The sequence below is a fragment of the Malurus melanocephalus genome, unplaced genomic scaffold (genome assembly GCF_030028575.1).
Source record: "Malurus melanocephalus ecotype Western Australia unplaced genomic scaffold, MMel_1.1 scaffold_13, whole genome shotgun sequence".
In the NCBI taxonomy this organism is placed as follows: Eukaryota; Metazoa; Chordata; class Aves; order Passeriformes; family Maluridae; genus Malurus; species Malurus melanocephalus.
In genome coordinates this window covers 904,405-914,632 of record NW_026623245.1, presented here as the reverse complement: position 1 = coordinate 914,632, position 10,228 = coordinate 904,405, and the positions used below count along the sequence as shown (strand labels likewise).

At 48.0% G+C, this 10,228-nt stretch overlaps 1 protein-coding gene across 1 annotated transcript in view; it reads left to right on the top strand.

Moving 5' to 3' along the window:
* The window catches only part of BCL2L11 (BCL2 like 11), a gene marked incomplete at its 5' end in the record, with an annotated part of 10,763 nt that extends 3,983 nt beyond the window's left edge, over window positions 1-6,780 (top strand). The window contains 2 exons of the mRNA XM_057381544.1: window positions 794-906; window positions 3,643-6,780. Of these exons, the coding sequence (XP_057237527.1) occupies window positions 794-906; window positions 3,643-3,732 (203 nt within the window). The remainder of the gene's footprint in view (window positions 1-793; window positions 907-3,642) is intronic.
* Between the last annotated feature and the right edge of the window lie 3,448 nt (window positions 6,781-10,228).

Sequence of the window (10,228 nt, the reverse complement as noted above, 5' to 3'; positions counted from 1 at the left end):
TTTTTTTATATTCCTTAAGGCTACAATTCCTGCTCAGATCCTGCTCTTTATGGGAGGGGGATGAGGCAGTGCTGGTACCATACGTCCTTCTGTTTCCCTTTTTTCCCTGGCTATTTGGGGGATTTATCACATGTTTAATAACTTTTTAAGATGGAGACATAAATAATTATGTTCTGCAGCATAATTAATACATTCACTCTTTCTTTTTTCTTTCAAGCCAGCACTTGGATTTGCTGGAAGTGTGGGCTCTCCACACACAAATCCAACTGTGGCTTTCTCCTCCTCTGTGACAAACCAAATAATTTTCCTTTCCTTGCTGGGCACTCAAGGATGATTTGGGGAAGAAATGTGAGAATTGGATGAAACTATCCAGGCAGAGGATTTTTAAGGTTAGGGGAGGAGTTGCTGCTGAAGGAAAAAAAAGAGGGGGAAGAGAAGGTTTGGCAAGGGATGGAAATTGGAAAGTGGCATCTTTGCTTTTATCCCCGTTTAAGAGGGACCAAAGCTTGGAGATGCTCCCATGGAAAGCCTACAATAAAAAAATGAATAAATGAAAGCCTAGTAGTAATGGTAATAATAAGCTAGAAATAATAAAGAATAAAGTCCTGTACATGGTGAGTGGACAGTGAGTTCTCACGTGCACCACCTGGATTTGAGAATTAAAATATAATAGGAATGAAAAATAGGAATAAGGTGGCAAGAGTTGATGGGTTACTACAGAGTTTTATGGAGTACAGTCTGTACAATTTGTTCTTGCTCTTGGTTTCCAATGCTCCCACTTTGTCCCACGCAGCTTCCCGGTGGCAGTCCCACTCTCCAGCCGAAGAGGTGCAGCCGGAAATCTGGATCGCCCAGGAGCTGCGGCGCATCGGGGACGAGTTCAATGCCTCCTATTGTCCACGCAGGGTAACTTTCCTCTCTTCACTCTCCATTTCTCTCAAAGGGAAAGGCTGATTCATCTMTGGAAACTCTCTCTGCAGTGAGCGTTTCGTTCACTCAGACGGAGAAAAGGCTGCGCGGGTGGGCGGGGTGGCCAAGACCAGGCAAATCAGCGGTGGYGGTGGCCTCAAATCAATGAAAAATAACCTTTAAATCAATTAAAAATAACCTCAAAGTTGGGGCTGCAGACTTTGGGGTGCCAGGTTTGCAGGAGGGTTTTRGGGCAGAGGTGTTGGGTTGGGCCTGGACCTGATGGTGATGAGAAAACTTCTGAAAGTGAAGAGGTAGGGAAAGTTTGGGGGTGGTTTTGGGGGATGCAGTGCCCAGCACCATCACTTTTAGGGAAGCTTTCAGTGGGATTCCCAACCCAGCTTCCAAATCCCTCTGCTGCAAAGGAGAAACTCAGTTCCAGAACTTATTTCTCTCACAAAGACTGTTTTGGAAGAGTTTTTATAAGCCCATAAAACTCGCTCACCTTGCAGTGTTGCAACCCAAATCGATGCAGTAATGCCAAAGAAAAGTCCAATCCCAATCCCGAGGCAGCCCAGCCCAGGGGATGAAGCAAGAGGAGCTCACCCGTGGCTTGGCTGCCGAGTGTTTCTGACGGCAGCGTGTCCCTGCTTGTGGATTCTGCTCCATCCACTTGGGCTCATCCGTGGGAAGAGGAGTCAAGAGCAGTGTTGGTGATGGAATGCCGGCTGCTGGATTCTTATTCATCTTCCTCCCTGGCTCCTGAGTTGCTCCTGGAGCATTTCCTCACTGCTCCCAGGGTTGGCTTTCCTGCAGAATGGGGGTCAAGCTGTCTTCCTTCCTSCTTTTTCCTCATCATCTTCCAAATGAAGTTCTGGCTTTCCTGACCTGCAACAAAATGGTGATCAGCTGTTTTATCCCAGTCTGGAATAAGCATCTTCCAACCTCCCCCATCCAGGCTGATCCCTTGTGATGCAAAGTAKCTGCTTTTTGGGATGAAAGGACACCTTTCCAGCAAAAGGGAGGGACCAGGCTGTTCAAAGGGCTGAAAGCACCTGGTAGCAGCAGGCAGATCCAGAAGAGCTGGTRGAAGTGTGGAATGCCTTAYMRTGGAATATTTTRAGCTGGAAGGGACCCACAAGGATCATCCAATTACAACTTCTGGCCCTGCACAGSCCCAGCAATCCCAGCCTGTGCCTGGGAGCRTTTTCCGTACATTCCTGGAGCTCTGGCAGCTTTGGGCCRTGGCCGTTCCCTGGAGAGCCTGTTCAGTGCTGGACCCCCCTCATCCCTTCTCTCATCTGCTTCCTGCTTCCCAGAGTCTTAAATTTGGAGCACCTTGTGAGAACAGGTTTGTGAAGAGCAGGAATGTCCTCCTGGTGTTATCCCAGCTCCTTTGCTGCTGGAAACCCCTGGGCACATTGTGCTGCTCCCTACAAACCTGTGGTGGATAAGGGGGTGAATTTAATGGGAATGGGGGCATTTCCCAGGCAGCAGCAGGATGAGGAGCATCCCCCCAGGTTTTCAGGAGGCTGTTGCCAGCACTGTGGCTGCRATCCCAAACTGAGGCAGGAGCAGAACATAGAGGACACGTCCCACCTGCTCAGGTGACACGAGCAGGGGACATCATGCGTGACCCTAAAAACACTTTGTGCCTGGTGCAGTCAGCATGTGACAAATCCTCTCTCCCTGCGCCCAAAACTGGTGAGGTTTCAGAGCATTTAAGCCATGATTTACTTCTGATCCCTGAGGTGCCTTGAGGGAAGGTGCCTTTTCCCTCTGGAAGCGCTCCGGCTGCTCCGGAGCTGTCTGTGCTCCGGGGAAGGTGGAAGGGCTCGTGCCCGCCGGCCCTGCCTGGCGCTGGGGTTTGCCCTTTCAGCCTGAGGTGAGAAATGGGGAACTGCGGCGCTGCCAGAGCCGCACTCGCCGGGCAGGTCGGGGCTGTCGGACGRGTTGGGGCCGCGCTCCCGGCGCGCTCCCTGGCACGCTCCCCGTCACGTTCCCCAGGGGTGTGGCCTCCCCCGGGATCATTTCTTGGATGAGACACCAGGAAATCGAGCAATTCACCATCCAGCCACTCCTTGTCCTGACAAATCTTGTGGGTCCAAGGCTTTTTCTGTCACGAGCCCCAAGCTCTGCTGGCTGTAAAGTGGAAATCCCAGAATCACTGAGGTTGGAAAACACCTCYRAGATCGAGTCCAACCTGATGGCTGATCTCCACCTTGTCACTGAGTGCCACATCCAGTCATTCCTTGGACAGCTCCAGGAATGGAGACTTCACCACCTCCCTGGGCAGCCTCTTTCAATGCCTAACAGCTCTTTTGATGGAGAAATTCCTCCTGTTGTCCAGCCTGACTGTCCTGTTCAACTCCCTAATAATTATTCTACCTCTTTATTCCAGAAAGCCTAATTTTGGTATTTCTCTTCCATCCTTCTCTAAGTCTTACGATGTTTTAATTTGCTTTTCCYGTGTGGTGCCAATCTATCCCAAAATCCATGTCCATGGATGGGAGAGAGCAGCACCAACCCTTTGGTAAAAGSTAGAAGACTTAAAACATGAGAAATTGTGGGGTTTATTCTCAATCTTTGTTAAAACACTTCACTTTGCGTCTCTGGAGTATTTTCCAAGTGTTTGTAGGACAAGGGGGCTTTGTGCTGGGAATTAAAGTCAGTGCTTTGTTTGGTTTTTCTCTTTTTTTTTTGTTTTGTTTTGTTTTTCTCCCTCTCTTTCAGGGTTTCTTGGATTTCCARGTGGGGAATCCCCAGGTGGTGATCCTGCGCCTGCTGCGTTACATCATCCGCCTCATCTGGAGGCTCCAGTGAGCGCCRGGCGCATCCCGAGCCACCAGGACTGAATTCCTCGCTGGCAAAGCCCGRGAAGGACGGACACATGGATGGATGTGGGGCTCCCACCCTGCCTTTCCCCCAGGACAAGTGGCAGGATGAGGGTGGCCATCCCATTGCCACCACAGCGTTTTATGGCAGAGTGACGTTCACTCGGTGTTTCTCTGCACTCTTTTATTCATTTTTTAACTGTTTTTTCCAAAAGAGTCTCAGAGAAAAAAAATGGAACAATGTTTTGTCATCGTTCCTGGAATCTTGCGGGATGAGCCCCATGGAGGGAAAGAGGGACACCTGAGCCAGCTGATGGGCAGAGCCGCCGGAGTTTGCCTTGTAGAGACTCGGATTCCTCCTCTCCCTTTGCCTCTGGGGGCATCTGCCCCGCAAAAAGGCTGGGAAAAGGGCAGAGGGATTAATCAGCACTTCTTTTACCTGTAAATACCTATTGCTACCCCAAATCCAACTTCATTTGCATCATGCAAATCAGCCTATTTCCTGCTGACTGATTTTTATTTTTTGGGTTTTTATATCTCTGTTTTTTTGATCTACTCTGAATTTCAAGACCTCGCTGTCGAACTCCAGGGTCCAAACCATCACAACCAACCAACCAAACAAAAACAACCCCAAGCCACCAGGTTGCCTTTTTTAAAAGAAATTCTTTCTATAAAATGTGTGAAAACGCTTCTGTAGTGTCTGATGATGTGGGAGACTGAGCAATCCAGCAATAAACCATTCCGGAGGCAGGCAGCAGCTCCTGGAACGCCACAGCCAGAGGAGACAGCAGCAGGACCTGCTGTGAGTCGTGGCTGTTAAAAAGGAGGTTTCCAATGTCGYTTTTCTGGGATCCTCTCCGTGTTTGGACAGGGATGAGTTTGGATGCAGATGGAAGGATGCCAGCCTGACACGGATCCAGCCAGAACATTCTATGGTGATCCGACYGTTCCGTCTCCTCCTGGAGAACCTGCCCAGGTGCTCCATGTCCCAGGGCATCTCCCCTTCCCCCCAGAGCTGTGGGGTGATTCCCGTTATCTCCTGGCGGATGTTTTTGGGGGATTGGCTGCCCCGGCCATCCCATATCTATGCACAAACATCCCCCTTCGCTCAGGCTGGTGCAGGTGCTCCCCAAAGCTGCGGGGTTGTTTCTGGTCTCACCAGCACCATAGGAAAAGAAAAGGAAAACCCCAATGCCAAGCCTGCCCCGAGCGGTTGTTCCCACTGGGAGAAGCTGCTGAGTGCCATGGATGGTGATTAGTGTTAATTAATGATGGACAGAGCCCTGTGGGATCTCTGCGTGGCTGTGGCTGGTGGATCGGAGCGGGGCCTCCCCTCCTGCTCCTGGAGGTTTGTGCTGTGAGTTTTAACCTCGATTGCCAATTTTGTCCCCTTTTTTTCCTTGGAAGTGCTAGGTGAGCAGTGGTTGCAGGAGCAGGGAATGTTTTGGGAAGGGCATTTTGGAGCCCTTTAGGGGGAACCTTTGCACTGGTGGAGAGCGAGTGGTTCAAAGAGAGCTTGGCCGGGGCAGATCCTGCTCCTCATCCCTTGGGATTTACCCCTGGCTTTGGCTCACTGTGGCTGTGCTGCCCCAGCCATCCCTTTTTTACTGTAGGCTGCTGCCAGGGATTTCCCATGGAAGCCTCCATGGAATTCCGTTGGTAAAATTAAAATGGAACGGATAAAACTTGGCAGCAGAGGTGGAAACCCAGTGAGAATCTTTTCCTGCCAGTTGAGTTCCATCACTGCTGGTGGATGAAATGGTGCTTTGGGATCTCCCAGCCTTTGGCATCCCGGAATGTGTCCCTTGGAGTACACCAAAGAATCACCAAAGAGCACTTTACCCCTTCCTCCCATGGAGACAAAAAACAGATTCATTTTAAGGAAAAAAAACCTCAAGGTATTGGCGAAGTATCCCAGGGWCTTCTCCACAGGGGGAGTTCCCAGCCAAAAATCATAGGAACRTGACCCCCCACAAAGCAGGATTTCCTGTGGAGTTGTGAGGTTTAGTGGGAAAAATTCCCCAAAAAACCTCGAAACAGAAGAATGGTGTAAAATAGGCATTTATGCTCCTTTTAGCCATGTTGGCTGCCTGCTCTGGGTCATTTTTAAGCGTAGCCCGTGCTCTGTGTTGCACCAAAAGGATGAAGAGTTTTCCTTGGAAAACAGATTGATCCCATTCTTGCTTCTCCTCTTTTCCACCAAACTGTAAATACCCAGATATTTATTAGAGTAGAGCACCRTATATTTTCATCATCTGAGCCAAATATCTGTTTCATACAGTGCAATGTATTCCCTCTTCTTTCTCTCCTGTAAGTTTTGTACAGCTTAGAAATACTTTTTAAAAAACATCAGCAACAACAACAAAAGATTTTTTTAAAAAAATCCTGTTTTTTCCTACACTTTTTTAGAGTTGAATTGGTAAATACTGTAGGTCCTTTTTTTGTTTTGGTTTTTTTTTCCCCCTGTGTAATTAATGCACTCTACTGTTTAATGCTGTAACTTGTAGAAACGTTGTATATTTATTTCCTGCTTATTTAAGTTCCTGTGAAGATTTGGTTTCCTCCCGGACAGAAGTGTTGGATCCCCTTCCAAAGCCATYGTGGTGTGGATAACGAGATTTCAATCTTTTTTTTTTTTTTTTTGTTTGTTCCAAGTGCCTAAGTCCCCACTTCCCAGGAGCGATTTAGGCACATCAAAGACTTCAGCATTAGTGAAATTCAGCGGGAATTTGGCTCCTCCACCCCCTGGGATTGCTTCAGCCAGGTTTTCCTGGAGTGACTGTCCCATGGGATCGCGTGAATCACTAAATCATGTCGCAGGACCCAGCGTATGTAGCATTTTTTACTGCAATTTCCCTGCCTTCCTTGTGTTTTGCACTGATGAATTTTGGACAGGGTAATTGCCACTTTACTTGTGCAATATTGCTGTAAATAATCGCAAGAGCCTTGTTTTTTGGGGGTTGTTTTTTGGTTTTGTTTTTAAGAATCTTTTATGTTCTTAATATGAGTTTTATATGAATAAAAACTTTGAACTATTTGTCCCGAGTGCTGGGGTTTTTTGGGGGGAGTGGAGGAGCTCCTGGGAAAGGGGATATTTGTTTGTTTATCACCAATTTCCCCTGCTTTTCACCCATTCTCCCTCCAGGTCTGGTGCTTCCCTCTCTATTTTGGTGTCCTGCAGCTCCAGGATGCCCCAGGCCACCCAAAATGTAGCTGTTAAATTAATTTGGTTTGTCAGGTGCTGCCTTGAGGGTTCYCAACCCCAAAAGCTGCTCCAGCTGGGAGTGATTTGGGGATTCTTTGGAATTTTCCTTTTCCCCACATTTATGTGGTCATGGGCTCAAGCCCAGCTGATGGATCCCTTCCCTKCTTTCCTTGTCCCCAGCTGGTTTTCACCAATATTGAAGTTTGGGGGTTCATTTTGTCATTTGTGTCTTGTTTCATTATTCTATTTATTATTTAATATTATTATTTAATATTATAATATTAAATATTATTATTATTTAATATTATATTATTATTTAATATCATTTATTAACATTATTTTGATTTTCTTAAGGAACATCACTATTTTTTCCTTCTTATTATTTCACCTGGCGATTTTTTTTTTTCATAATTTTAAAGCTGCTCCTGAAACTTCCCATCCCAGCTTCCTTCTGCCTTGGCCCTCCACCCCATTTATCCCTGCACCCCTTCCTACCCCTCCACTTCTCTGCATCCCAGCAGCCACCACCTGAAAGGGATTTAAAAATAGCCCCCTGAGTCCTTCTTGATAAACAACCTAAAAAAAATTCTGGATTTTTTTTTTTTTTTTGTTCTTGAGTGTGTTTCAAATTACAGAAGTTCCTGAAAGGGAAGTTTATTGGTTTCAGGTGCTATTTTGGGGACTTCTTTAACTAAAAAAAAAAGGTTTTATTGCCCAGAACAAAGGTGGTCGTGGTGGTCAGGGCCAGAACAAAGGTGGTCACGGGCTGGTGATCATGGCCAAGCCCAAGGTGGTCACAGGTTGGCCACAGCTGACGATGGCCATGGCCCAACCCAAGGTGGTCACGGCCCAGCCCCAYCAAAGCCCCACCAGTGGCTCCTCTCCACAAGCCAGGCCCTTTCCACACTCAGAAATTCTAGGAACTCGTAAAATCCCACTGCAATTCTGTTTTAAGGATGACAAATTGCCTTTATTTCTTGAAAAGGAGCGAACTCCCAGATTTTATTCATGGAAAAAGCCACGGGTCCCTGGGTCCATTGGGGCTGGTTGCTCAAGGCTGCCGCGTGCTCGTGCTGTTGAGGACRCACAAAACTGGGACATTCCCGCACCTTTACACCCCTGCCAGCCCCAGGAACGCCACTCAACCCAAGCTGAGGATGAAATTCCAGTCATCCAGAGCCACGGGAGTGACACCAGGCTCTCCCCACACGCAGAAATAAATATATTTACTTTTTTTCCAATGACTCGCCGCTGACCTTTCACACACCTGTGCAGCCCAGACTGGCTAAAAATACCCCCCGAGCTTTGCATTTGATTTTCATACCGCAACAAAGCTCACTCTTTCCAGCGGCTTTTCTGCCTCTCGGGCAGCTCCTGGGATGCTCCACCTCTCCTGGGGTCGCACCCGGCGCACACGGAGATGGGAAGTGGTTGGATACCAGGGAGGCCCCAAAAAGCAATCAAGGGATGTTAAAGGTGCTCTAACAGGGTTTTTATAGGGTGTAAGATAAGCTCAGGGATGGCCGGGCCAAGGGAACCTTCCTGCTGCCCTTCCTGAGCATCCCAAACCTCCTTTCTGTGGAACTGTGAAAAATTAAACCCTGCAGCCTTAGGAAAGGCAAACAACGGGATCATCCCTGATGGGGACACCGCTGTGGTGACAAAGGCTGGTTCTGTGGAGCCAGGGGGCCTCACCCTGCCCTCGTGGGGATACAGGGCCTGTTCTTCCCAGATTTGATGGATTTCTCCTCRCTGGGTTTGTGACAGGCTCCTCCATCCCTTTTCCCACGAGGATGCACAGGGAGCCAGYGCTCCCCGGCCTCGCGGGCCGTTAATTAACCCACACCCGCAATTAAGGACAGAACGGGCTGAGCCAACAGTTCTTTTGACAATCCCACAGTTCTCCTGGCTGCTAATTAGGGAAAATAAAGTTGGAAGACTGGAAGATGGCGTGGTGGCCATTCCCTAAGGAAGGAAAAGATGGTGAGGGCCACAGCTCTGCTTCTCCACATCCTCACACCACGTATGACCCCACACTAAAAAAAATCTGGGTTTTCAGAAATCCTGGTGATTTTCACACAAATAATCCCCTTGGGATTTGAGGGAAGAGCCACAGGACCCCCTCAGCCCACATTCCAACGCCCATCCCTCCCAGRGCCATCGGAGTCCCCCTGTCAGCCRAGGGCAGAGGGGACRGTCACGAGYGCCTGCCATTACCATTCAAATGACTTWTTGGTAGAAATGGGTTTAAAAATAGGGGTTTTATGATAAACAAAGTAACCTCATACAGGAAGTGARCTGCAAATACTAAAACATACTGTACAAAACTGGCAGAGAACAGAGCTGCCCCACAGAACTGAAAAAACAACAACAAAACCCAAGCACTTCAAGGGGGGACTTCAACATTTTCTTGGGTTTTTTTTCTGGTATTTTTTTGAAGGAGGGAGAAGGGGTGAACTGAGGGGAGAAAGGGCTGGGAGGGGGAGAGAATTTCTCCTCACCACATGGCCCTAAAATAAAGGTGATGCCAACACAGCTCCGTGGTGTGAACCCCGAGTCTGAGCGTGCCGGGACTTCAAAAAGCGTCGGCTGCTGCTGCTGCAAAGGTTAAGAAGTTTTCCTCCCGAAACCCCGAGTGTGGGCTGTGAAAGAACATGGTAATGAAGAAAAATTTCCCCAGGGCTGCTCTTTGATTATCACCAAAGCCATCGAGTTTCAGTTTGAGTGATTTGTATTTATTTATAAAAACAAAGATGAAATAAGTAGAACGAAAACAAAAACCTCATCCTAATTTCTGAGCTGGAGCCTGATTTATTCGAGCAGAGATGTTCAGGTAGAGCAGCCTGGGTTGAGAAAATGAGCTGAGTTACCCGGGTGCTGCAGGGAACATTTTTTTAAGGCTAAAAAAATACCACAGAGCCCCCCCAAAAACACACCCAACCTCCCTTGTGGGTACCAAAATGCTGATTTACGAGTCCCTGGGCCAGACAGCAGTTCCAGCCACGGGGTTCAACCCCGGTTTGATGCTGGAGCATCTTAATTCGAGTGGGAGAACAAAAGACATTTCTCTTTTCATGTGTTTTCACTTCCATCGTGAGAGAGCTGGTTTTAAAAAGCACACAAAAAAGCCCTTCAGTGGTCTCGCAGCCTCCACCGTGTTGTTTTTCTACCTATTTTCTGTTGTTGGCTTTTGTTATCAGTCTCATCTGCAATTTGTGGCCGATTCTGTCATGTTTCAAGCAGACAACGTGTTCCCAAAAGTGTTTGCAACCTTTCTCGA